The 25,375-nt window shown below is 66.7% G+C and overlaps 2 protein-coding genes and 1 long non-coding RNA gene across 19 annotated transcripts; 2 read left to right on the top strand and 1 right to left on the bottom strand.

The window, feature by feature from the left end:
- The first annotated feature begins 1,997 nt into the window (after positions 1-1,997).
- Positions 1,998-12,874, top strand: ZNF512B (zinc finger protein 512B). Of its 6 annotated transcripts, XM_067708789.1 has the most exons (17): positions 1,998-2,083; positions 4,175-4,300; positions 4,545-4,687; positions 4,955-5,083; positions 5,177-5,835; positions 5,941-6,167; positions 6,280-6,351; positions 6,445-6,591; positions 6,753-6,877; positions 6,948-7,040; positions 7,206-7,304; positions 7,387-7,557; positions 7,770-7,964; positions 8,109-8,210; positions 8,520-8,582; positions 9,065-9,163; positions 9,435-12,874. In XM_067708789.1, the coding sequence occupies exons 2-17, from the start codon at positions 4,177-4,179 to the stop codon at positions 9,678-9,680; spliced, it is 2,694 nt and encodes an 897-aa protein (XP_067564890.1). In that variant the 5' UTR covers positions 1,998-2,083; positions 4,175-4,176; the 3' UTR covers positions 9,681-12,874. The 6 variants fall into 6 exon arrangements, with proteins under 6 accessions (XP_067564890.1, XP_067564889.1, XP_067564891.1 ...); XM_067708788.1 differs by having other exon boundaries at positions 6,280-6,591; XM_067708790.1 differs by lacking the exon at positions 7,206-7,304 and having other exon boundaries at positions 6,280-6,591.
- On the bottom strand, positions 12,838-18,185 carry LOC137208211 (uncharacterized). The gene is made up of 2 exons (XR_010935540.1): positions 16,089-18,185; positions 12,838-14,739 (listed from the first exon to the last, which is right to left on the bottom strand). It is a non-coding gene; the product is annotated as an uncharacterized lncRNA (long non-coding RNA).
- Positions 12,906-24,892, top strand: UCKL1 (uridine-cytidine kinase 1 like 1). 12 transcript variants are annotated; one of them, XM_067708794.1, is made up of 17 exons: positions 12,906-13,241; positions 14,369-14,621; positions 18,196-18,284; positions 18,856-19,058; positions 19,302-19,408; positions 19,630-19,800; positions 19,981-20,052; positions 20,771-20,960; positions 21,042-21,103; positions 22,831-22,850; positions 23,535-23,633; positions 23,714-23,807; positions 23,894-23,956; positions 24,039-24,161; positions 24,263-24,370; positions 24,439-24,595; positions 24,680-24,892. In XM_067708794.1, the coding sequence occupies exons 1-17, from the start codon at positions 13,141-13,143 to the stop codon at positions 24,757-24,759; spliced, it is 1,992 nt and encodes a 663-aa protein (XP_067564895.1). In that variant the 5' UTR covers positions 12,906-13,140; the 3' UTR covers positions 24,760-24,892. The 12 variants fall into 12 exon arrangements, with proteins under 12 accessions (XP_067564895.1, XP_067564894.1, XP_067564892.1 ...); XM_067708793.1 differs by having other exon boundaries at positions 12,906-14,621; positions 18,859-19,058; XM_067708791.1 differs by having other exon boundaries at positions 12,906-14,621.
- The last annotated feature ends 483 nt before the right edge of the window (positions 24,893-25,375 follow it).

The raw sequence follows: 25,375 nt of genomic DNA, 5'->3' as shown, positions 1-25,375 counted from the left end.
CCAGCTGCCCCATGGGCCGCACCCAGGGGCAGGGACACAGGTGTGTTAGGTTCCTGGGGCTGTTGTAACAGATGACCACGACAGGGAGGCTTAACACAACAGAAACGAACTTTCTCACTGTTCTACAGGCCACAAGTCTGGAATCCAGCAGGGCAGCACTCCTTCCTGGGCTCAGGAAAGAACCCTTCCTCGTCTCTCCAGCTTCTGGGGGCTGCCCTGGGGGGATTCCTGGGCTCATGGACACACCACTCCATCCTGGATTCCAGGGTTACATCACCTCTGGCAAATCTCCCTCCTACAAGGACACTTGTCACTGGACATAGGGCCCACCTGGATAATCCAGGATGATCTCTGCATTTCAAGACCCTTAACTTAATCACGTCTGCAAAACCTTTATTCCAAATAAGGTCCCATTCATAGGTTCCAGGGATCTGAAGTGACTATCCTTTGGGGATCCCCATTTAGCCCCCTACACAAGTGAGAGCTCTGACATAAGAAACACACGTCACAGCACATGCCCCCACACATACCCACACAGCAACCAGACACACAAATACTCACACAGAGGCATAAACCAAGCCCTGCAGTCTGGACACACACGCACCAACACACAGAGACGCGATGACACCAGCGTCCAGACACGCAGCACACTGACACACAGGGTCCCAGCATCCCATGACCTCCTAACATACAGAAAAACACCAGGCACAGTGCACCCCATACACAACACACATAACATCACACGTTGCCCTGACATGCAGACGCGCTGTGGCCTGGACACACACCCACCAAGACCCAGACATCCCCCCACACCTTGTGTCCAGTCACTTGGACACTAACATACGACTAGGATCTTTCTCACCTAGTACGGGACACAGAGACATACCCTGACACCATGATGGTCAAACAGGACACAGCTTGACGTATGTGGTCATGCAGACACACACCTACCAATTGGATGCACCTCAGGGCACACACACTGACCCCCTCTCCTGAAATCCTGCACGTCTTGACCCTGGGGTGGGCACAGTGAATGAGGGAAGGATTACACAGGTCTCTCTGGCTCTGATTTCCAAAGGAAGGACTGACTGACCCCTCCACAGAGGGCCCCTCCCTGCCTCTGCCCCAGTATGGACACTTGGTGCCTCGAGAGAAGCAGCTCCCAGAGGTCCCTGTGAGAAAAGGAAGACTCCAAATCTGCCCACGTGTTTTGTGCCCTGCCCACAAACAGTGCAGCCGAAGCTGCCCCGGCGTGGACAGAGCAGGTAGAAAGCGCCTCGGGGAAGGAGGCGCACCTTTTACCTGTCTCCAAACTAGCGCTGCTTCCCTACTCCATTCATTTCCACGTCTCGGTGAGGTGGGTGCCCCGTCACCCCCAGACCTGATCTCAGCATCCCTGCCAAGAGCCCAGTTCCGGGGCACAAAGGAGCAAGGAGGGCACTGGCTGCTGGTCTAGGACCACCGCCCTAAAGTAGACAGGCTGCTCAGTCACCCCAATAAAGCCCATGGCCTCACACTGCCCCGGCACTGCCAGGAGCCAGGCCATTTCCTGAGGGTGGCCACAGGCAGACGTGGTCAACGTGCTGGTTGGAAAAGAGGCTGGATCCTGCTTTGCAGGCTCGAGGCCCCCGGGGCCAGGAGTTCAAGGTCCCAGGGGAGGGCAGCCTCTTTCGCTGCACCTTCCCGTCGCTTCCATCCGTGCGCGCTGGGCTTGGGGCAGCACCCAGCGCCCCATCGTGCCTCAGTTTACCCCAATGCCTGAACAACACCTCCCGCCCGACGGAGGCATAACTGGCCACTTCGCCCTGACGGCCCAGCCCACGCAGGCGACGGACGGGGTACCGGGCAAGCGGAGCCGCACGGGCCCCCTCCCCCGACCCGTCTCTCCCGTCGCGGATAGCGGCAGGAATACCGCGAGAGTTCGCCCCCTCCCCCCCACAGTAAAACTGTCAAAGGTGGGAGGGGCGGGAGCGCGCATGTGCGCAGCGCGGCGCGCAGCCTGGGCCGCACGGACCCCGCGCCCCGCGCCCCGGCCCGGCCCGGCCCCGGCCTCCGCCCGGCCCCGGCCCGCTGGGCGCCGCAGGTAAGCGCCCGGCCGCGCTCCCGGCCGCGACCCCGGGCGGCCCCCGCGCCGGCCGCGCCCTCGACCCTGACCCCGCGCGCAGGTCGGGGGGCCGGACCCCGAGCCCCCGCCCGCCGCCCCCGCCGCGCCCGGACCCCCGCGCCGCGCCCCGCGCCCCGCGCCGGCGTCGCGTCCCTGCCTCCTTCTTCTCCAGAAAAAGTCGCCATTTTGGTTCACTGCCTTTGGGCCCCCCCCTCCCCAGGCGCCCGGGATCGGCCCTTCCGGGGCCACGCCGGGCCCGCACCCGCCGCAGGTGACAGGTGGGTAGCGAGGCCAGGCCCCAGGTGTGCGTCCCCTGGCCGGCCTCATCCGCGCGCCCGGGCCCAGGCCGGGGTCCCGGGCCGAGCGGCCTGGGCCGCGGTCCCACCGCCAGCGTCGCCTGCGGTCAGCGCGAGGCGCTCCTATCCCCCCCCTCCAGAGGGTCCCACCTCTGCGACCCTGCTGGCCCCTCTGGGGAGGGGCGAGCCCTTTCTCCTCCTGGTGCGCGAGTCACAGGCCTTGAATGGAAGGGGAGTCTCTGCCTCCTAGGCCAGCCCTGGTCCCGGGGGCTCCCAACTCCGAATTCTTCACCCAAGCTGGAGGAAGGCTGGAAAGGTGGGGCTCAGTAGATACCCACAGTAGCCTCTGCTGGGGTCAGAAGGGCGCTGGCATGTATCCTTGGATGTATCAGTGTGAGGGCTTCCAGAGAAGTTTGTTTAGAGCGCTCTGGAACCGTACTGACTCCAGGCCCAGGATGTAGGCAGCCCCCTGACCATGGGCAGTGACTGTCCCGATCTCTGATCTCAGTCTGCCCAGATGGCCTCTGGACCTCCTAGGCACAGCAGATCCCTCCTTTTCTGTCTGTTAGAAGTTAGGAGACTTCCCTGGCGGTCCAGTGGTTAAGACGCCACGGTTCCACTGCAGGGGGCACTGGTTCAGTCCCTGGTCGGGGAATGAAGATCCCACATGCTGTGTGGCGCAGCCTTAAAAAAAAGTTAGAAACCATCAGGGGAGGGGTAACCTGCCCACATTCCGCCCCCTTCTTCTTCCGTGGCCTTAAGCGTCCCTGTGGGAGGACCCAAAAGGGCTGAACTCAGAGTCGCCCCAGCTCTCAGAGCCTGGGGTCCCCCAGCAGAATGGGCCCACTGAAGCCCAGCCTCAGTCGGCAGAATGTTGTCTGTGGCCAGGGGCCTGTCGTCTCTGGAGTGGCGCTGGTGGGCCTGTAGGTTGGGGACAGAGAGTCTCTGGAGGGTGGAGGTGAGGAGGTCAGCCAGGTGGAGAGTGGCCGAGGGATCCAGCATGGGGCAGCCGTCTGGTAGGAGGGGACCCGGCGGGAAACAAAGCAGGGCAGGGGGTCAGGGAGGGTGGCTCGGCTGGCACAGGGACCTGAAGCCCGTGCGGCAGGGTCCTTGGTCTGCTCCCCCTGGAGAGGGTGTGTGCGCAGTTGCGGAGTGCGCTGGGGCCGTCGGTGCCCACCTTGGCCATCTTCCAACTGTGTCCTGGGGAGAAGGATGCGAGGGCACCCACCTGTGCCCCAGAGCGTGGCCTTGGGTCTGGGTGGGGCTGTGGGGGAAGGTGCTTCTAGGTGCGGGGCCAGCACAGCCTGTGAGCCGGCAGCCACGCTGGTGTCATAATTGGCCCCCGAGGGGCGGCACTGGCCTCCTCCCCCGGGGCACTCCGCCTCTCCTGGAGCCATGCCCAGCTAAGCGCCAGGTCCCAGGTGCATGAGAGGTGCGTGATTCTCTCGCTCTCTGGGGTTGTGCGTCTGGAGGCAGGGAGCCCCCCGGCGCTGGTGAAGGCTTCAGGGCAGGGCTAGATTCCTCTATGCTGGTAGGGTTTTCTGCGTCATCCAGGGAGACTTCGGCTGAGCAGCCCCTCCCCTAAACCGGAACTCCCCCCGCCCCCGCCCATCCACCCCTTCCTCTGCTTTCCCTTGTGGCCAAAGACACAGGCGGGCAGGCTCCCCTTCCTCAGGCCGGAGAGTGGGCCTGTCTGGGGCAGGGTCGAGAGCGGCCCATTTCAAGTCCCGAGTTGGGCCCGGTGGACCTCACGGGCTGTCCGCTTGCTCTGCAGAGATGACCGATCCCTTTTGTGTTGGAGGAGGCCGCCGGCTCCCGGGGTCCAGCAAGAGTGGGCCTGGGAGGGATGGCGGCCGGAATGAGGTCCGACTTCCCATGCTTCACGACCCGCCGAAGCTAGGTAAGAGGAGTGAGGGCAAGGTCGACTCCAGGTGGCCACGGGCGCCAGCGCTGGGCGTGGGCCTCCCGGGATGTCCAGCTCCTGAGAGGGAGGAGAGGTCCACCCTGGGTGGGCCACGGCCTCCTGCCCCTCGTGCCTCAGTGCAGGGGAAGTGAGGCTCCTTGCAGGCGGGACCAGCCCCCTGTGTGGCAGACAAGGCTGCAGGGAATGCAGCTTCTGAGGCTTCGTGTGTCGTGTGCTGCAGGGCTGCCGGTAGGCCGGGGTGGGCCGACAGTGCCCAGCCAGGCCCCACTCTGCTTTGACCCGGGAAGTCCAGCCAGCGACAGAACGGAAGGGAAGAAAAAGGGGCGTCCGAAAGCCGAGAACCAGGCGCTCCGAGACATTCCTGTGAGCTCCCCGAGGGCTGGGTGGGACTCTCACAGGGTCTGCCGGGGAGCCCACTGCCTTGGCAGGCTCGCCTGCTGCGTGTCTAGTGCCGAGCCCTCAGCCCGGATCCACTGGCTGCTCCGTGTGCGAGGGCTTCGAGAGACGGCCTGGGGCCCAGCGAGTCCTGTGCGGGGCTCCCACAGGCCTGGGGACAGTGCTGAGTCGGGGGCTGGGCAGCAGAGGCCTGGGTGGCTGCAGGGTCGACAGCCTGGCCTTTCCCACGCCCAGCTCTCCCTGATGAACCAGTGGAAAGACGAGTTCAAGGCGCACTCGAGGGTGAAGTGTCCAAACGCTGGGTGTTGGCTGGAGTTCCCCAGCATCTACGGGCTCAAGTACCACTACCAGCGGTGCCAAGGGGTAAGGGGCTGCGGCCTGGGGAAGGGGAGGCCTGGGGCCCACCCTGCCCTGGCTGTTGGCTTGGGGGTGTCCACGCCTGCCCTCTCCACCCAGGGTGCCATCTCAGAAAGGCTGGCCTTTCCCTGCCCCTTCTGTGAGGCTGCATTCACCTCTAAGACCCAGCTGGAGAAGCATCGCATTTGGAACCACATGGACCGACCCCTTCCTGCCCCCAAGCCTGGGCCCGTGAGCCGGCCAGTCTCCGTCAGTCGGCCCGTTGGGGTCAGCAAGCCCATTGGAGTAAGCAAACCTGTCACAGTCAGCAAGCCCATCGGCATCAGCAAGCCGGTGACGGTCAGCCGGCCCGTGCCGGTCACCAAGCCAGTGCCGGCCAGCAGGCCCGTGCCAGTCACCAAGCCAGTGCCGGCCAGCAGGCCCGTGCCGGTCACCAAGGCTGTGCCGGTCACTAGGCCTATACCGGTCACCAGGTCTGTGCCAATCGCCAAGCCAGTAACAGTCAACAAACCAGTGCCGGTCACCAAACCAGTGACCATCAACAAGCCGGTGTCTGTGACAAAGCTTGTGACAGTTACGAAACCCGTGCCAGTTGCGAAGCCGGTGACGGTCAGCAGGCCCATTGTGGTCAGTAAGCCGGTGACGGTCAGCAGGCCCATTGCCATCAGCAGACACACGCCGCCCTGCAAGATGGTGCTGCTGACCAAGTCTGAGAACAGAGCTCCTCGGGCCGCGGGGAGGAGCAGCGGTAAGAAAAGGTATGGGGACTCCTGCTGGGTGGGGTTGGGTGTCCCCGGCTGCAGCTCAGGGGTAACAGGGCCCAGAGTGGGCCCTCCTGCCCCTTACCTCCCTGCTCTCTGCAGGGCCGCAGACGGCCTGGATGCCTGCCCCCTCCCGCCCAAGCAGGCGAGGCCGGAGAACGGCGAGTACGGCCCGTCCACCACAGACCAGAGCTCAGCCTTCCAGCTGAGCACAGACCCCAGCAGCAGCCCCCTTTCTCTGGGCAGCAGAGCCTTGGGGGGCAAGGAGGCGCCGAGGGCCGCGGGCCCCGTGTCCCCGCCTGAGGAGGGTGCGGAGCGCACGAAGCACAGTAAGACGAGAGCAGGGGGCGGCGGCAGGCGGGGGCGGCGGCCAGCCGGCCCGAGCCTCCCAACGGTTATTTGACCAGAGCCTTGTCCTGTGTGTTCTCTCCCCCGAGTCAGGAAGGAAACAGAAGACACCCAAGAAGTTTACGGGTGAGCAGCCCTCCATCTCAGGGACTTTCGGACTCAAAGGTGAGGCCTGGGCCAGCCGGGCACCTGTGGGGCCAAGCACACGCGGCGGCCGCGCCCTCAGCCTGCACCTGCCCCTCCCGCGTGCGCTCGTAGGCCTGGCCAAGGCGGAGGACAAAGCCCGCATCCACCGCGCCAAAAAGCAGGAGGGGCCGGTCCCTGAGGAGGTGCGGAAGAGGGGGCCAGCCCCCACCAGCGCTGTCAGCAAGGAGGTGCCGGCCCCAGGGGCCCACCCAGCCCCAGGTGGGAGCTGCCAGGGGGCGGGGCACAGGCCGGGTCTTGAGGGTGGGGCGGGTCCCGAGCCGCGGGGACGGGGGCCGAGCATGGACCCTGGGTTCTGTGCTTGGCGTCCAGGGCATCTGGGAGCTCCTGCCTGCCCCTGAGGCCCTGGCCCTGCTCCACAGGTGGCCCTGAGGAGCAGTGGCAACGGGCCATCCACGAACGGGGGGAGGCCGTCTGCCCCACCTGCAACGTGGTCACCCGAAAGACCCTCGTGGGGCTCAAGAAGCACATGGAAGTGTGTCAGAAGGTGAGGCTGCCCCGTGCCTGCGGGGGGAGGCGCCCCAGGGCCGGCCTCTCACACGCGCGCCCGTCTGCAGCTGCAGGATGCGCTGAAGTGCGAGCACTGCCGGAAGCAGTTCAAGTCCAAGGCGGGCCTCAACTACCACACCATGGCGGAGCACAGCGCCAAGGTATGCCGCTGGTCTGCCCCCGCGCCTGCCCGGCTCTCACTGCTGGCCTCCCGCTAGCAGGGCTTAGTGGCTCCCGTGCCTGGCTAGGGACGTCCGCGGCCGCAGCCCCTGGGCAGGGGCGGGGCCCTGTGGTGGCGGGGGCACTGAAGCTGGCCTGCCCCGCAGCCCTGTGACGCCGAGGCCTCGGAGGCGGGCGAGCGCGAGGAGCGGGAGTGGCTGCGGAAGGTGCTGAAGCAGGTGGGGCGGCTGCGCTGCCCCCAGGAGGTCAGTGGGCCACGTGGGTGCGGGCGCCAGGCGGGATGGGGCCCGCCGCTCTCCGGCCACTCACCTGCCCCCGTAACCCCAGGGCTGCGGGGCCGCCTTCTCTAGCCTCATGGGCTACCAGTACCACCAGCGACGCTGCGGGAAGCCGCCCTGCGAGGTGGAGACCCCTTCCTTCCCTTGCACCCACTGCGGCAAGACCTACCGCTCCAAGGCCGGCCACGACTACCACGTGCGCTCGGAGCACGCGGCCCCGGTGAGCGGCCCACAGCCCGGCCTCCTGTCCCTGGGGCGCCAGGCAGGCGCGCCCATGTGCTGCCTGCCACGTGTGCTCCGCCTTCCCTCCCAGGGGCCCACGTGCGTCGTGGGTCGGGGGGAGTGAGCCTGGGGTTGGCTCCCGTGTCCCCCGTGTGCTTGCCATGCGTGCTCTCTGTGGCTCATCTGGCCTCCCCCTCCCCACCCCCGCAGCCCCCCGAGGAGCCTGCGGACAAGGGCCCCGAGGCTGAGGACCTGTTGGGTGTCGAGCGGACCCCCAGCGGCCGCATCCGCCGCACGTCGGCCCAGGTCGCTGTGTTCCACCTGCAGGAGATCGCGGAGGACGAGCTGGCCCGAGACTGGACCAAGCGGCGCATGAAGGACGACCTGGTGCCCGAGACTGCGCGGGTGAGCCCAGCCTCCCAGTCTCTGAGCCTGAGCCCCCGTGACCTGGGAGGGCGTGGTTGAGGGCTTTCTCAACTCAGCAGGGAGCGTCTGGGTCACCTCCAGCCCAAGCTCCGAGCTTACCCTGGCACCCGCCCACGTCTGCAGCTCAACTACACGCGGCCCGGCCTTCCTGTGCTGAACCCCCAGCTGCTGGAGGAGTGGAAGAACGAGGTCAAGGAGAAGGGCCACGTCAACTGCCCCAATGATGTGAGCCAGGGAGGCTGGGAAGGCATGGGAACGCTGGGACTCAGGACGGAGGGCCCAGGGGTGGCCTTGGGGGGAGCCCTCCACGTGGCCCCTGAAGGGTCCTCAGATGGAGCCTCACAGGCAGAGGGGCCTTGACCTCAGCCCTAGCGGCCCAGCCTGCCCACACCCCTGGGCAGGGGTGACTCCTGGGATCAAGTCCCCCCGCTTGCCCCAGATGGGCCCTGGGTCCCCCGGGCTGGGCAAGGGGTGCACACTGGTGGGGGGCCACCTGCCGGAGGGCCCGCCCCCACGGTCGCCTCCTGCCCCCAGTGCTGCGAAGCCATCTACTCCAGCGTGTCCGGCCTCAAGGCCCATCTGGCCAGCTGCAGCAAGGTCAGTGTCCAGGCCCTCCCGGCGGCCAGGCGTGCGTGCTTGGTGCTCCCAGCTGCCCCCCAGGGGTCCGCGCAAACCGGGTGTGCGCCCCTGCCCCTGTGGGGCCAGGGCCAGCGCCTCCTGGGATGCTCGCCGCCTCCAGCCCCAGCCATCAGTCACTCAGTCTCGGGTGGTTCTGCCTATGGGCGTTCCTCGTCTGTGCTGGGACAGCCCGACCTGGGCTTGGGGTACGGGCCCTTGGCTTCCCAGGAGCACCTGCCTCTTCCCACCCTCTCCTTGCTTCCCGCCTCCCCTGCAGTGGGGGCACCTTGGTGGTCCTGCCACAGAGTGGCCTCGTGGGTCCCCAGAGCACACCTGTCAGGCACCCATTCAGATAAGCCACACAGGTCGGGGTGGTCCTGGCTGCATCTGGGTACTTCTGGTCCTCCAAGGGCCAGTGGTGGGGCCCACTTCCAGGGGCTGGACTGCCCTGTGCCTTCCAGGGGGACCACCTGGTGGGGAAGTACTGCTGTCTGCTGTGTCCCAAGGAGTTCAGCTCCGAGAGTGGCGTCAAGTACCACATCCTCAAGGCCCACGCGGAGGTGCGTCAGGGACGGGCCTGGTGGGAGAGCCCTGCTGGGCCTGCGGCTGAATGCGCCGGCCCCACGGAGGGGGCTGGGAAGGGCAGGGGCGACAGGGTGACGGCTCTTCACTTGCGCGAGTGGGCGACGTTGAGGAATCTGCTGGTTTCTCTTCAGAGCAGCCTCCGGCTTCCCTAGAGAAGCTTGGGTGTCCCCAGGCCCCGGGTCCCCTGCCGCCTCGCCCTCCAGGGTCCTGGGCCCCAGGGTTTCCATCGCTGCTTCTCTCCCCCAGAACTGGTTCCGCACTTCGGCAGACCCGCCTCCCAGACACAAGGGCCCAGACTCCCTGGTGCCCAGAAAGGAGAAGAGTCCGGCTGGCGGGAAGAAGCGGGGCCGCAAGCCCAAGGAGCGACCCCCTGAGGATCCAGCCCCTGGGACGCCTCCCCACCGGGACGACTGGCCCCCAGGAGGCAGAGACAAGGGGGCCCGGGGCTCTGCTGGCCGGAAGGTGGGAGCCGGCAAGGCGCCCGAGAAGTGAGTTTGCAGCCTGGCAGGTGGGTGGGGCCCGGCCCCCTCTGTCCAGGGTGGGGCTCCAGAGCCTCCTGCCCTCCAGGCCTCCACCCCCCACCCCTGCCTGTTCATCTGTCCAGCGGGGGCGGCCAGCCCTCTCCCCTCCCCGAGGGTGGCCCTGCCCCACGCGGGCTGCCGCAGGGCACCTTGGGCAGGGGCTCCCGGGAGGGCCAGGGCAGCTGCAGAAGTGCAATAGTCTGGAGGGACCTTCGTGGGCCGGCAAGAGGACGGGCTCCAGCCTGGGCTTCGGTGCTGGGGCGGCACGGAGCAGGCAGGTGGCCTCTGGTCCTCGGCGTGTGAGCTCCGCGCCCCATCGGGGGTCCCTGGTGGCCCGTGGTTCTGGGCTGATGAGGGTACCTGAACAGCCTCACCTCGTGACCCGACACTGGAACCCCAGCACCCCCCAGCTACCTCCCGGGACAGACCCCAAGTCTGACAGCTGCCGTGCTGACCTGCCCGCCCCACCGCACCCCACCCCACCCCCACCCCGCCGTCTTTTGGTTCCTGCACTTCTGCTCTCTACCTCTCCAGGCCCACCTTCCCCTGCGGTGCAGCCCCTGCTGCGCTCGGGCCCTGCCCCACTGGCCCGTGTCCATCGTGGTGGCAGAGGCAGCCCTGCTCCACCGTCCCCAGTTGTGCTCCCCACTCGGGGCCAGGCAGAGGCTCTGCTTCTGCCACTGCAGGGCTGTGGGGCAGGGGCCACGTGAAGTGAGCTCTGGCCTCAGCCTCCAGCTTTGCTAATGCCGCTGGCCTGAGTCGGGTAGCCTGATGGGTTTAGGGATGGGCCAGTCTGGGTTCCGGGGTCACCTGGGGCCCACGGGCATGAGGGGCGGGGACCTGGGGCCTGGCTCGAGTAGTGACCACTGTGGGAAGCATCCTCTCTTGCTGGCCTGGGTTGGCCCGTGGCCAAGCTCCCGTGGGAGCCTCCTTCCCCCTTTTTTAGCTGCTCCTTCGTTTCTGGTTGTGTGGCCTTTTGATGTGAGAGCCGAAGGCCCCGGGGGAGCTTGGCCAAGGTCATAGTAGGTTGGTGGCAGCTCCAGGGCTCTGTCTCGGCTCCCTTTGGTGCCCTGAGGGCAGCGAGGTCTGTAGGTTGGGTCAGGTGGAGTCCAGGGCTCCCTGAGGATGCAGCCACGTGGTTTCTGACCTCCTGCCTGGGCCCCACCTTCCAACCATGGCGTCGCTGGGGCAGGGAGGATGCTCGGAGCTGCTGGGTTCGGGTGGAGGCTCTTTTCCACTGGGGGGTGGGGGAGGGCTGAGGGCTCGGCCTTGCCGACCCCGGACGATGTGAATCTTGATGTTTGCCCGTGTGCGTGTGTCTCCTGGGTGTAGTGGATGCCAGTCTTGTTGCTGTGACAAGTAACAAACCTTTTTTTTAATTCTGTTTTTTATATGAAAACTCACAACAATCTGACATTTTGGTGCTAAGGGTTTCCTGGTGCCGACGGTGGATCTGGGGGCTGGGCTGGGGTCCCTCTCCTGCTCAGGGAGGCGGTGCTGACTGGGCACCCCTCTGCCCCCCAGCTCCTGTCCTCCTCCAGTCCTTGGAGAGGAGGGGCTCCAATCTGGGCTCAGCTCTCCTCACCCCGCACTAGGGAGACAGTTTCCAGGAGGGCTTTGGGGCCGAGGCGCCATGCTGCCCGTCTCCGGCTTCTTCCTTCAGCCAGAGTGCTCTGACCCTGGGCAGTCCTGGCCTGATGTGCTGGGGGGGGGTGTGTGTGTGTGTGTGGAGACATGGGCTCCCCCCCACTCACACGCACCTGATCTGATCAGGGGGTAGAGGCCTGGGCAGGTGCAGGTAATCCAGCGTCAAAGGCTGAGGCAAGCGGCATGACTTCGGGGCAGGGGGGCTTTCTTTCCTGTGTTCCTGGGTGTCACTGGGGTACAGCTGGTGGAGGTGGAGGTGGGTCGGGCAGCCACTGCAGGGGCAGCCTCCGGGGGGAGGGTGGGGAGCAGGCACTGATGGGAGCCCCACGCGCACTTTGTCCTTGTCACCAATGGTTGGAGGAGGTTGGACCTCAACACCTCTGCTGGGGATAGCTGCCTGCCCCGGCCTCTCAGGTACTTGGCCCTTGGGGAGCGGGGGCTGGTTTTGGCTGGGGGATGCGTTTCATTGTCACCCCCAAAAGTCCACGTGTGGTCCCTGGCGTGGGAACCCCACCAGATATGTGGGAAGAGGTGGGGTCCTGGGTAACTTGATGTTTAGCACTTTAACCCCCTTCTTTGTCTTTAAGGTGGGTGTGGGGACTGCTGCCAAGAGTGGCGCTGGGTTGGACCCCTCTCTCTCCCCTCTTCCCTCCCGGCTTCCATGCTCTGGCTGGTGGGTGGCAGCGGCAAGCCGGTCCTCAGAGCCCTCCTCCTACGGTGGCAGAGCCCTGGGTGCCTCAGCAAGGTCTGCCCACTCCCCACTCTGGTGGGAGTGCAGCCAGGTAGCCTTGACTGACACCTTCAATGAGAGGGACTGAGCGGCAGACACCCCCCCTCCATGCGGTGGGTGTGGACCCTGCCTGAGACCCCAACCCCAGGGCACAGTGTCAGGTCCCTTTCTGAAGATCTACCTCTGGCCCAGCCCACCCCCCTTGCCCCGAGAACAGGAAAGGGTCGACTCGAGGGACCGACACGTCGCACGAAAATAGGATGCACTTTTCTGCTCGTGTGAGGGCAGATGAGTGTCCCCTGGTGTGACTGGTGGCCCTCCCAGTCGTAGGCCCCTCCTGTCCCTGTGGTTTGGAAGGGAAAGAGTGGGTGCACCCTGACCCGTAGAGGGGAGGGCTGTCCCGGTGTGTCCCCCCGGGTGGGCCCCAGGCGGCTGTCCTGGAGGCCTGGGGTTTCGGGGGCAGCCAGCACCTCCCGCCTGGCAGCCACACATCCTGTACTTGGGGTTTCTCGGTTTGGGTGTTTTTAATGCCAGTTCTCCGTAATAAGTGCATTTCGAAAGAGAGGTTCCGGCTATCAACTTGTAACCATATATATACGTATATATTCTATCTACAAAGTGTTTATTTGCAAGATGTTTTGACGGTGAGCTCGGGCCCCGCCCGCCTTGTGACCATCTGTCCCCGGTCCTCGTCCCCGCCCCCCGGCCCCAAGTGGCACGGGGGCGGGCCATCAACTGTATGTATTAAAAATGACTGTATCAAATAAATGTTTATTGATTTTTTTCCAGGGGTTTTGTGCAGCTGAGTTTGTGGTAAAGCGCGGGTGGGGGCCTTCCCCGTACTCGCGCCGCGCGGCCTCGTGGGGCTTCTGGTTTGCGGGGCGCGCGCGTCCTGGTGGGACTTGTAGTCCGCGGGGCGCGCGCAGCCTGATGGGAATTGTAGTCCGGGGGCGCGCTGGCGGGCGCCTGGTGCCGGGCCCCGAACCACAGCTTCCGACAGCCTGCGCGGCCGGCCCCCGAGCCCCGCCCAGCCCGCGGAGAGGCCCCCGAGCTCATGGCTGCGCTCCCGGCCTCAGCTGAAGGCCCCCGCCCGGTGCCGCCGCCCCCAGCGGCTGGAGACGAGCCAGACCGGCTGGAGGGGAAGAGCGAGGACCGGTAGGCGCGGCGCGCCCCTCGCGTCTCGTGGTGGGGGCGGCTCCGGGAGCCAAGCCTGGACCAGCGGAGGGTCCCCGGGGCCTGGCGGTGGCAGGCCCTCGCGGACGGCCGCGGGAAGGGGCCCGTAGGCAGGGCCCGCGTGGGTCCTCGGTCTGTCTCGAGCAGACGGGGTGCCGAGCCAGCGAGCACCCGGGCTGGACTGTGCGCCCGCCCAGGTGGTCAGTGCGTTCCGGGAGCCGCACGGACTCGGCCTGCCCCACTCGAGGGCCACAGGTCGTGATGCTGGGCGGCGCGGTGCTCAGTGCCTGCCGACTGCCGGCCAGGAGCCGGGGGAGGGGACCCTGGAGGCTCTGGGGGCTTTGCAGGAGGGGAAGTGGTGGCGGCCGCTGTCACCTGGTTGGGGGAGGCGGCTTCCGCTGTCGGCCTCGGGCTAGGCCCCAGGGGGTGACGGCCAAGCGGCCCTCGGGCGAGGGCTGGCTCCTCACTTCTGGATCTGAACAGTCCCTGAGCCAGGGCCAGCGTTGGCCCCACGCTGGGGCCAAAGGAAACTTTTCCAGCCAGGTGCCTGTTCCTGGGAAGTGCCGCGGCCTGGACTGCTTGGGACTGTCTGGGTGCTGCCAGCAGAGCCGCTGGGCGGGCGGGGAGAGGGATCGCAGGGGCGAGATGCCGGCAGCAAGAGGCTCCCTGAGCCTGGAGGAGCATCTTGTGTTCCTCTAGGCTCACCCCCTCCTGGGGAGCAGTGACTCCGAGCCTGGCTCAGGGTGATAGGGGGGAAGAGGGAGGACCTGAGTCTGTGACACTTGTTAGTTCTAGAGAATCTGATGTAGCCTGAGACCTGATAAGCTCTTGAGAAGAACACTCCCTGCGGACACAGAACGGTGGCAGCAGCCGACTGGCTCTGCCCCGTGCACAGACCGCGTAGTGGGCATGGGTGCCCCTCACGGGGCTGGGGTGGCAGTGGTCTTCCTCTCCTCGGAGCGTGGTCCTCAGGGGACAGGAGGGGAGCCAGGGCCCATGGGGTGGCCCTGGAACTGCCTCTGGACGTCACGGGGGAATCGCTCCCGTTACACCCTGCCTTCTCTGCGATGTTCCTCAAGCATGTCCCCTCCCCCTCCCTGCCTCCCCAGCAGTCCCTGCGCGGCCCGAGGGGGCCAGAGCTGGCCCTGGTCAGTGTCCGGGTGTCTGTGCAGATGCCTCCAAACCGAGGCTCTCCCCGCCCGACCACGGCTCCGGCTTCGCCTTCCGCATCACCATGGCTGCACGATGTGGTCTGGTCGGTCTACCTTGGCGTGGCTTCTTGTGTGTCTGTCCCTCCAGAAGGTCAGTCCGGTGAGGACGGGGACCTCGGCCTACCTTTGCACTGGACATGCTGGTGGACAAGTGAGCACCTCGCAGTGGTGACAGGGTACCCCCCTCGGGCTGTCCCTTGGTGAGGTCCGGGTGGGCACGGGTCTGGGGGCTGCCGCTGGGCGACTGGAAGGAAGCCTGCTGGACTCGCCTAGAGCAGCGGGGAAGGAGGGGGTCCCACAGGGGGATTTCCAATGGGTGGGGTGGGGACAGTACAAGTTCCTGGAGCCTGTTGCACACCTTTAGGGCTGCAGCCCCCCCAGTCCCCCAGTTCTCTCTCTGCTCTGAGAAAGCTGCCCTGATTTCCCTGTCCCTGAGCCAGTCTGGGGCGGCCCCGCCTCCCCAGGCCAGGCCCCAGCAGGCCAGCTCCTCCCTCCTGCTTCTGGCTTCATTTGACTCACTCCCCTAGGAAACTTTCCTAAAGCAGGACAGGGCATCAGGGCTTCTCAGCCCCGAGCCTGAGAGCGCCTTAGTGCGGTGGGCAGGGCCGCAGCAGGAGGGAGCAGCTACCGCGGGGCAGGCCTGTTACCCTGAGGCAGCGCCCCGGAGGGGCCCCCTTCAGTGTGCAGACCCCAAGTGAAACTCTTTCTCCCCTGAGCCCCCGCCAGCCGTCTCCACTTTGATGCTGTCGGAAGCCTAGAAAAGCTGGTGTGAGGGCTGGATTAATCACAGGGAGGGGACCAGGGACCTGGGACGGCAGTGAATACTGCGGCCGCCCACCCGAGGGCCTGCTCTGCCTCCTGCTGCCAGACTGGGGCGTGGCTGTGTCCCTAGCTGAGCGCTGAGCACGGTGGCCTTGGGGGACGTGCTGGAGCCTTCGTGGAGGGTGGGGGGGCGGGCAGTTATTCTCGGAGGAGGCCTCAGCAGGGTAGAGTTTCAGGTTGTTTATGCCTCTCGGAGGCACCTGGGGGCAGGGGTGCTCAGCTCAGCTCCGCTGCTCGCTGACCCCTCCGATTCCCTGTCCCGCTGGTGGGGTGCGGGCGTGGGCCCTGCCGTCCCCGGCAGCCCAGAGGTCTGCAGCTTTCTCCAGGCCGTTCTGGACGAGGGGGGCACGGTGGTCCTCAGCCAGCCCTGCGTGGGCAGTGTGCCAGCCTGGGCGCAGGAGGGCGGTTCACACCCGACGCTGGCCTGAGGTCCGCCTGGCTGCTCTCGGCAGCTCAGTGCTATTAATATCAGGCCAGCGCACAAGCCCCAGCCGGGTGATCCTCTTAGGCGGCCGGCGCTGAGTGCCGTTGCTTCTGCACGGGCTCCTGGGGCCTCTCACCTGTTGGCCCCCCGCCTCCCAGGGGACAGCCTCTGCCCGCCAGGGCCTGGACCCCACTTCAGCCTCTCACCTGCTGTGCTGCCCACCCCTGAGGAGCAGTTCAGGGGGCTCCTGAGCTGTCCTGGGGGGCTGCCAGGGCTCTAAGAGGCAGTGTGGCGGTGCCCTGCACGCACCTGGGATCACCCTGGTGCCCCGGTTTCCCCTGTGTCCCGGCCATGAGCAGCCCCCAGGCTTACGCTGGCATCAGGGTCTCGGGGTGCTGGGCCCTTGGAGCAGAAGGCAGGTGAGTGGCTGGCCTGCTGTCTTCCGGTGAGGCTGCCCATCTTCGCTGCGTCTCGGCCACCCCCAGCCCCGTGTGCCGTGTCTAGTGCACGTCAGGGCGGAGACGGGCCAGGTGCTCGTGGGGACCGGCTGCCGGCTTTGCTTGGGGCTCTCAGTTACCAGCCGACGCGTGTCCGTGTGGCTCATAGCCCTTTGGTGGACTGCCTTTTGTCCTTGTGGCTGGCGGCACCCTGTCCATCCGTGAGCGGGGAGGTGAAGGCTCTCCCGTGCCACGGTTTGTCCCATTGTGGAGACGGGGTGAGGCCTGCTCTGAGGGCACAGTGAGCGTTGTCCCCGGCTTCGAGAGAGAGCCGGGCTTCTGGAGGAGGCAGTGGAACTGGACGAGGTTGCAGAACTGGCCTGACGCCGTCAGGCCTATTGCAAGCCCTCGGCCGGGCGGCTTTCTGGCAAGGTCATCCCTGGCTAACCTTGGGATCTTCCCTGAGGAGGTGTCTGTCCCGGGCTGTCCGCGCCACAGGCCTTGGAAGTCGTCCGTGGTAGTGGCCGTCGTCACCTCGGTAGGCCAAGGGTCAGTCACAGAGAGGGGTGAGGGCTCCTGCCGGAGAGGCCAGGGCACCAGCCTGGGGTGAAAAGCAGGGGGACAGCAGCAGTGCCAGCCCAGGCCTCCCATCCCACATGGGCCCCGCGAGGCCGTCTGGCTGTCCGTGAGCGTGCTGGGCACAAGGGCGGGTTTGCTGGGGCACTGAGGCCCTGCTCCTTTGCAAACCAGGTTTTCTGTGTTGGCTTTTCCTCCCCGGGTAGGAGGCACAGACTGGACGTTTTCCTCTGGGGCTGTGCGAAGCTGCCCTCCCCAGCTATAGGCTGTCGGTCATCTCCGGGGTCTGTGGGTCGCTTGCGGGGAGGGCAGCTGTGTGTGAGCCCTGGGGGCCCCGCGCTCGCTGTCGGGGGATGAGTGCGTCCAGGGGAACGGCCAGCGCTGCCCTCCGGCTGGGCCTTGAAGACACCACTGCTTGTGCTCCGTCTGTCTCCTGCTCGGCTGAGTGAGGCAGCTGTCACTGCCCCGTCATCTGGGTGTCCCACTGTGGCGTTGGCTCCACGGACGAGTAATTGCTACTTCCAGAGGCAACACAGGCAGCCAGTGATTCCCGGGGCTCGCTCCCCACGCCGTCCCAGTGACGGAGGACCAAGGCGGCGCGGTGCTGTGTCCCCCGGACGGTGCCGCACGCCTCCTGTCACATCCGATGGCCGGCTTTCCTGCTGCGTAACTTGTGCTGACACGGCCCTCTGTGCCCTCGAGAGCTGCTGGTGTGGCTCGTCACGTGTTAGGCCTGAGCTAATTCCTTCCACTCCTCCCCCCGCCCCACACACGTGTGCACACAGGCGCTGTCCTCCTGGCTCTTGGCAACGCTGGGGGTGCTGGGAGCACCGCACAGCTGGAGACGCCAGTGTTCCTGGCAGGGGACGCTCGGGCCACCCTGAGCAGGCCAGTTGCACAGCACCCTGCGCCCTGGCCATGACAGCAGAGGCTGTAGCGGTGACAGCGAGCTCCAAGGACAGGTGGCCGTCTCTGTGCACACGTCTCACAGGCTCACGCTAGCTTTTACGGCTCGGGGAGCTTTGCCTCGAGGATGCCTTCCGTGTGTGGCTCCTCCTCAGGTTCCCACCGCGTCCCGAGCAGTGTCCATGCCTGGGGCTCCAGCCGCGGGTGGACACACATCCTGCCGGGGTTGTCCGGTGCACCCCCAGGTTCCCGGTACTTTCTTCCTGCCTAGACGATCAGCTTGCCTTCGGAGTCTCTGGGGCGGGTCTGCCAGCTGACGCTGTGGGCAGTCTCTCTCAGGCGGTGGTGGAAGTACCTTTTTCCTAAGCTGGTCCTGCCCCCGGGGCCACCTTCACACTGAGTCTGCGTCCCAGCCTCTCAGCATAGACTGAGCCGGCATCGGGCAGACGCAGCCTCTCGTAGGGCCCTCAGCCGAGCCGAGCGTCCCCAGCTGTCCCTGAAGGCTTTGAGGCCTCGAGGCCTTGAGGCCTTGGGCCAGTCATCACTTCTATGCCTTTTAGGGGTATAGACCCACAGAGAAGTCAGCACAGCCCCGCTCGAGTGGCGTGGCACGGCGAGAGCAGGCACAGATGGCGTCTGCGTCTCCCAGGCAGGTTCCCGCCTTGTGCACAGCCTCTGGGGGCCTCCGCCCTTCAGCAGGGCGCCCCGGGTCTCCCTCCCCGTCCGTCCACACCACCGCCGGCCCATCCCTTTTGTCAGCGGCCTCTGTCTCTGGAGCCCCTCTCCCTGCGTGTCCTGCAGGGTGGCACAAAACTAGAGGGCCGCCCAGAGTGTGTCTGGGGAGAGGACACAGTCCTCGACAGGGTCTTGACTGGCCTTGGCGTGCCCACCTCTCATCTCCTGGGGGGAAGGGGGTCCTCGTGGCCCTGCTGAGGCCCGGTCCACGTGGGAGGAAGAGCTGGGCCCGGACAGCGCTCCCTTGTGTCCTCCTTAGCCACCTGCCGTCCCTCTGGATTTGTGGACGGTGGCAGTCCGAGGCCCCGGGCCCAGCGGACGGGCTGCAGCCAGGTGTGCTGTGTCCCGCCACGAGCCCGCTCACCTTGGCCGTGCCCACGTGCCTGCGTGAAGGCACCATGTGGACCAGTCACGCCAGGCCCAGCGTGGGGTGGCAGGGGGGGTGGTGGCCCTGGGCCAAGGCAAGCGTGCCCCGCCCCCCACAGCAGCGGCGGCAGCAGCAACGCGGAGTCCTTGGACAGGCTTCTCCCACCTGTGGGCGCCGGGCGCTCGCCCCGGAAGCGCACCACCAGCCAGTGCAAGTCCGAGCCGCCCCTGCTGCGCACGAGCAAGCGCACCATCTACACGGCCGGGCGGCCGCCCTGGTACAACGAGCACGGCACCCAGTCCAAGGAGGCCTTCGCCATCGGTGAGCGCGGCTGCGGTGCGCGGGGGGGGCCGAGGCCGCCGCCCGCCCAGACCCCCGAGCGGGCGGGTCGGGCAGAACCCACCGCCGTGCCCCAGCCGGTGCTTCCGTGATCCGCGCTGCTCGGGCCCCTCGGTCCCGGTCAGCCCGGGGTGGAGGCAGCGTTGGGTGGCGGGCACCGCTGGGACCCATCTGTGAGGCTGACCTGGGCCGCTCCGCTCAGGGTCTCTCTGACCCTCTGCACAGGCCTGGGGGGCGGCAGTGCTTCTGGGAAGACCACTGTGGCCAGAATGATCATCGAGGCCCTGGACGTGCCCTGGGTGGTCTTGCTGTCCATGGATTCCTTCTACAAGGTAAGGGTGTCCTGCGTGAGCAGCTGCCTCCACGAGGTCCACGGCTCCTGCCCTGGCCTGGGGCCTGAGCCCGGGGCTGCTCCTCCCCCCGCAGGTGCTCCTCCCCCCGCAGGTGCTCCTCCCCTTGCAGGTGCTCCTCCCCCTGCAGGTGCTCCTCCCCCCGCAGGTGCTCCTCCCCCCGCAGGTGCTCCTCCCCCCCGCAGATGCTCCTCCCCTTGCAGGTGCTCACCAGGCAGCAGCAGGAGCAGGCCGCCCACAACAACTTCAACTTCGACCACCCCGATGCCTTTGATTTCGACCTCATCATCTCCACCCTCAAGAAGCTGAAGCAAGGCAAGAGCGTCAAGGTGCCCATCTACGACTTCACCACCCACAGCCGGAAGAAGGACTGGGTAAGGCCCTTGGGCTCAGCCCCCACCCACAGCCGGAAGTAGGACTGGGTAGATATGCCCTTGGGCCCAGCCACTGCCCACAGCCAGAAGGAGGACTGGGTATATATGCCCTTGGGCCCAGCTGCACGGCGCTGGCGCAGGGGCCTCGGGGCCGCCTCAACACACACGGTTCCTTTGCAGAAGACGCTCTACGGTGCAAACGTCATCATTTTCGAGGGCATCATGGCCTTTGCTGACAAGACACTGCTGGAGGTGAGGACGGGTTCCAGGACGGATGGCCTGGCTCCCTGCTCCTCCCGTGGGACTCCCCTTACACTGGCCTGCATCCCTGTCCCGTGCCGTAGCCCCAGGGCTGGGTGAGGAGCGGCCTTGGCTCCTGAATCTCACCCCCTGAGCCAGGGCTTCAGCTGCTGTTCTCTGGGGTCCACGTGGCTGCCGAGGTCAGAGCGATGTTGGTGGGTGTGGGTTCACCTGTGGGTGTGCATGTGTGTATTCCTGCCTGGGAGGGAGCCAGCCTCCTGCGTCTGCGCTGCTCGTGAGGACGTCCTCTCCCCCGGGAGGCTCTGGGCAGCTGCCCCAGGTGTGACCCACTCCGGGCCAGGCCTTGGGAGCCACCTTCCCCGCCCTGCTGGGACCCGGGGGGCACAGCCGGCTACGCCCTTGGCCTTGCTCCTTCGCTGGTCCCGAGTGTGAGTGTGCTCAGGGCCCAGGAACCCCACTGCTCGCCACGCACGCCCACGCTCAACACTCCGCGTGCAATGCACACCCGCCCCCCCACGCAGCCACACCACACGCTCCCCCTGCCCCCGCCCCATCCAGACCCGAGCGGTGCCGCGCAGGCCTGCTCTGCTCCTGGGCCCACACGCAGACCAGACGTCCCTGCCAGAGCCCGCACCCTGGTGCTCACTCTGCTCCTGCTGGTGACAGGGCCTTGGAGCCTCTTCTTCAGCAACTCACTCTCCCCGTCCAGCTCCTGGACATGAAAATCTTCGTGGACACGGACTCTGACATCCGCCTCGTGCGGCGGCTGCGCCGTGACATTAGCGAGCGGGGCCGGGACATCGAGGGTGTCATCAAGCAGTACAACAAGTTTGTGAAGCCCGCCTTCGATCAGTACATCCAGCCCACCATGCGCGTGGCGGACATTGTGGTGCCCCGGGGTGAGCCTGCGGCCCACCTGGTGGGGGGAGGGTGGGGGGCGGGCAAGGCCGGACCTCACCCTCCCTCCTGTCCCGACCCAGGGAGTGGGAACACAGTGGCCATCGATCTGATCGTGCAGCACGTGCACAGCCAGCTAGAAGAGGTGAGCCGGTGCCCAGGCTCCCGCGGCCCCGCCAGCCCTGCTCCCCACTGCCACCGCCCACGGCCACCTGCCTGGGCGGCCCCCACGTTTACTGCCCCGTCGTGTGCCGGCCAGAGGCAGCTGGGCTCCCTGAGGGACCTTGGGGCACGGAGTACCTCCAGCGCCCCCAGCCTGAGCTGGGCCTCGCACGGAAGGGTGCGCTCCTGTCCCTCCAAACCCTTTTGGGCCACCGTTGGGTTTTGGTGCTGAGTCCCACGTCCTGAGCGTCCTAGGAGGTCACACACCCCGGGCCGGCCCAGGGCGCCGCCCACCCCTCGGTCAGGCTTCACGATGGGGTGCTCGGGGCCTGCGGAACAGAGCCCCAAGGGTCCTGGCTCTGACAGCCCAGCCCAGAGGTGCCCACGCCAGAGGCCACAGGGAGCGGGCCCCCTCCCATGGCAGGCAGCCCCCCGGGACTCTCCCGCCACGGGGCTGCGGTGTGTCCGTTCCTGGGTGGGGGTGGCCTGGCTGGCCGAGGCACACGGTGGCGACAGGCCGTGCCGTCCGGTGGCTTTGAGGTGAGCAGTGCTGCTATCACTGATGCCCCACCCCATTCCCTTGTGTCTCCCTGTGTCGCTGCGGCAGCGTGAGCTCAGTGTCAGGTAAGTCTTCCCACACCCGTCTGCACAGACGGAGGCATTTCCAACATCCACAGGGAGCTCGGAGTCTGGGTTGTCACCCAGGCAGGCAGCGAGGTCCCCTCCCACCATGCCCACCCCCTGTGGTGGACCCGCCCCCGGCACAGAAGCAGTGGTGTGATGGCCGCCACACCGCTTCTGCCTGCCCTTGCCAGTAGTCAAGGGAATTAAGGCCCAGAGAGGTTAAGGTGTTTGCCCAAGTTCACATAGCACCCTGACTCGAGGCTGGCCAGACCTCTCTGGAGGCTCCTGCCCGACTTGGGGCTGGTTGTGTGGGGTTGGACCCGAGGGCACAGCTGTCCTGAGCCAGCGCCGCTGTGCCCCAGGGCAGTGGCCACAGGCCTGTCCTCCAGCAGCCAGAGGGCCTGGGTCTGCAGCTTCTCTGCTTGAGCTGAGGGGCGGGTCTTTACTCCCCCAAGCGGTGCTGAGGCACCCCACCCCCCGCATCCCGGCACCCCGGCCCACCCTGGCCCTGGAGCCGAGGCACAGAGAGCCAGGAGGAGCCCCCAGGAGTCCTGGGCTGCGCGTCCTTCCTGCCCACGAGAGGGATGGGGCGCCTGTCCCCACGCAGTGGTCGGCGGAGCTGGGAAGCACCAGACCGAGCCTCCAGCTCGAGCTGCATTGGAAATGCCTCCAGGCCCGTGCGCCGGCCTCCAGCTTCCTGCCCACGCATGAGTCTCCGCTTGCCTCTCACCCGGCCCGGGGCACCTGCGGGTCTGCCCACGTCATGTCCTCTGGAAGCCTTGTTTCAGAGAAATAAAAGTTTCCAGGAAGCGTGGCTGTGGTGGGTGGGAGGGAGGGACCCGCAGGGCCGAATGCAGTGGACTCTCGGGTGCTCGCGGGCCCGGGGGCGCGGGCTGCAGGGTCTCCCTGCCGCCAACCCCGCCTCCTGCTCTTCCCTTCCCCAGGCCAGCCGGTGGCCACGGAGACCACCGTGCTCCCCGCTAAGTGGTCTTTTCTCTCTCTTCTTTTCCTCTTCTTTGTAAACCCTGGGGTCTCCTGCCCTGTTCCCTCCCTGACCTACTCTTCGCCTCTTCACGTGGTGGGCAGAGGAAGCTGCGCTGGGATCTGTGAGGACAGAGTGCTCTGGCCGTGGTGCTGCCTGCGCGCGGTGTGCCCGGCGCTCTGCAGGCTCCGCCCCTCCCCTCCCGCCCTGCCCTCCTCTCCCTCCCCTCCCCTCCCCTCCCGCTCCTCCCCTCCCCTCCCTCTCCTCCCCTCCCCTCCCTCTCCTCCCCACCCCACCCCGCTCCAGGCTGGGGCAGCAGGGGCTGTGCGAAGCCAGCTCTGCCCGCCTCTCCTGAGGGGGTCGCACATCACCTGGGGGGAAGCCTTAGGCGGGGCTTGGCCCCAAAGTTCAGCTGTTTACCCAGGGAGAGGTGTCCTGAGGTTGGGGTCCAGATGCCCAGCTTGGGGGCTAAGATTCATCTGCACGTGTGAGGTCTCGCCCTCCCACTGCCAGGTCCTGAACGGGGAGGGGACCTGGAGCGGGAAGGGAGGCCCGCACCGCAGCCCCTGCTTCCTGCCTAACGGTCAGCTGCTCTGCCTTCCACCGTGTCTCTTAACCACTGCCTGGCTGTTACGGCGGAGGGCATGTCGGGATGGGGCCCTCCCTCCAAATCAACCACTGGGAGGGTGGCCTCCACCCTGCACACCCACCGTGCCCACCACGACTGCCCCCTATAGTCTGCGGCGGGAGGATGGGGCTCTGCGGGAAGATGCCCCTTCTTGAGTCCCCAGTCGCTTTGTGTCCCCAGGGCCGCGCTGGCCTCAGCGCACCAGTGCCACCCCCTGCCCCGGACGCTGAGCGTCCTCAAGAGCACGCCGCAGGTGCGGGGCATGCACACCATCATCAGGTGAGGCCCGTCCCACTCCCCCGGCCTGGCGGGCGGGCGGGGCCGACCTTCGCTAACCCAGCCGGGCCCGCCTTTGGCAGGGACCGGGAGACCAGCCGCGACGAGTTCATCTTCTACTCTAAGAGGCTGATGCGGCTGCTCATCGAGCACGCGCTCTCCTTCCTGCCCTTCCAGGTGCGGGACGGGGGGAGGGAGGGGGCCGGGGGAGTAGGGGGGAGGGGAGGCTCCTCGCGCTCACGCCCCGCCCCCGCCCCGCGCAGGACTGCGTCGTGCAGACCCCGCAGGGCCAGGACTACTCGGGCAAGTGCTACGCGGGGAAGCAGGTACCAGGGGCCCGACCTGGGCGACAAGGGACTGGGGCGGCCGGAAGGCGGGGGTCTGGCTAGCTCAGCCTCGTCCCCCCAGATCACAGGCGTGTCCATCCTGCGGGCCGGCGAGACCATGGAGCCGGCGCTGCGGGCCGTGTGCAAGGACGTGCGCATCGGCACCATCCTCATCCAGACCAACCAGCTCACCGGGGAGCCCGAGGTGGGGGGCCTGGGGGAGGGGGGTCCGGTGGGGGGGCGGGGCACGGGGAACCCAGGTGGAGCCTTCGGTTTGGGCCGCCCTGACCCTGTGGCTGCCTGCAGCTCCATTACCTGCGGCTCCCCAAGGACATCAGTGACGACCACGTGATCCTGATGGACTGCACAGTGTCCACTGGCGCGGCGGCCATGATGGCGGTGCGGGTGCTGCTGGTGAGTGGTTGGGAGGGGGCGGCGGGCGGGGGCAGGCGCTGGGCCCAGCTCACGCCCTCGCCGCGCAGGACCACGACGTGCCCGAGGACAAGATCTTCCTGCTGTCGCTGCTCATGGCGGAGATGGGCGTCCACTCGGTGGCCTATGCTTTCCCGCGCGTGAGAATCATCACCACGGCGGTGGACAAGCGCGTCAACGACCTCTTCCGCATCATCCCCGGCATAGGTGAGGCTGCCCGGCCCTGTCAGTGACAGCTGGGGGGGCAGGTGGGCCTGAGCCCCCACCACAAGGACCTGCTTCTTCCCCCAGGGAACTTCGGCGACCGCTACTTCGGGACTGACGCCGTCCCCGATGGCAGCGATGAGGAGGAAGGGGGCTCCGTGGGGTAGCCGCCCTCCCCGCCCCCAACCCCTCCTGCTTCCCCGGGGCTTACAGGGTAGAGATGTTAACTTATTTTAATTAAAAAATGTGTTGTCGGTGTACCTTGTCTAAACATTTTGTAAAATAAAACTTGAAAATTAAGCTGTGACTGGTTAGCTGGGGTGCGGGAGTGGTGTCCTGCCTGGGCCCTGGGCTTGGGGAGTGGCCCCCAGGGCCGCCCCAGTCCCCAAGCGGCGAGGCCACTGTGGAGAGAGAGGGACTGAGGAGCCTGGCCTCCGCTGGGTCCTGGTTGGGCCCCCACCTTCCCCGCAGGACAGGGGCTTCTGGTCTCGTACTTGGCTTTTCTCACCGTCCAGGGTCAGTGCAGATTTAGGAGAGGACAGAGCTGGGCCTGCAGCTCCTGGCCCTGCTAGACTGGCCCCTTGGTGGCCACCTGGCCTGGGCCTGGAGCTCTGGGTCTTACAAGATGTCGACAGCCTCCACAGCCACTTCCCTCCCGCAGCACGTGTTTGTCCGCGGCGGGGGCGGGGCGGAAATGGGTGTGGGCGGGGCTGGAGGAGGGAGTGAGGAACCGGCCCTGGCCTCGCAGGAACCCCGCTTGCAGGGGATGTGGCCGGTGCCTCA

The sequence above is a fragment of the Pseudorca crassidens genome, chromosome 15 (assembly GCF_039906515.1).
Source record: "Pseudorca crassidens isolate mPseCra1 chromosome 15, mPseCra1.hap1, whole genome shotgun sequence".
Taxonomy (NCBI): Eukaryota; Metazoa; Chordata; class Mammalia; order Artiodactyla; family Delphinidae; genus Pseudorca; species Pseudorca crassidens.
The sequence above is the reverse complement of the archived record's forward strand: the minus strand, read 5'-3'. Positions and strand labels throughout refer to the sequence as shown.

Coding starts and splice junctions, on each gene's coding strand:
- ZNF512B (XM_067708785.1), top strand. CDS start 4,177: ATGACCGATCCCTTTTGTGTTGGAGGAGGCCGCCGGCTCCCGGGGTCC. Junction 7,041..7,205: donor TGGCGGAGCACAGCGCCAAG/GTATGCCGCTGG, acceptor CCTGCCCCGCAG/CCCTGTGACGCCGAGGCCTC. Junction 8,583..9,064: donor ATCTGGCCAGCTGCAGCAAG/GTCAGTGTCCAG, acceptor TGTGCCTTCCAG/GGGGACCACCTGGTGGGGAA.
- UCKL1 (XM_067708791.1), top strand. CDS start 14,169: ATGGGTGCCCCTCACGGGGCTGGGGTGGCAGTGGTCTTCCTCTCCTCG. Junction 14,622..18,195: donor CTGGACATGCTGGTGGACAA/GTGAGCACCTCG, acceptor TATGCCTTTTAG/GGGTATAGACCCACAGAGAA. Junction 19,801..19,980: donor ACAGCCGGAAGAAGGACTGG/GTAAGGCCCTTG, acceptor GTTCCTTTGCAG/AAGACGCTCTACGGTGCAAA.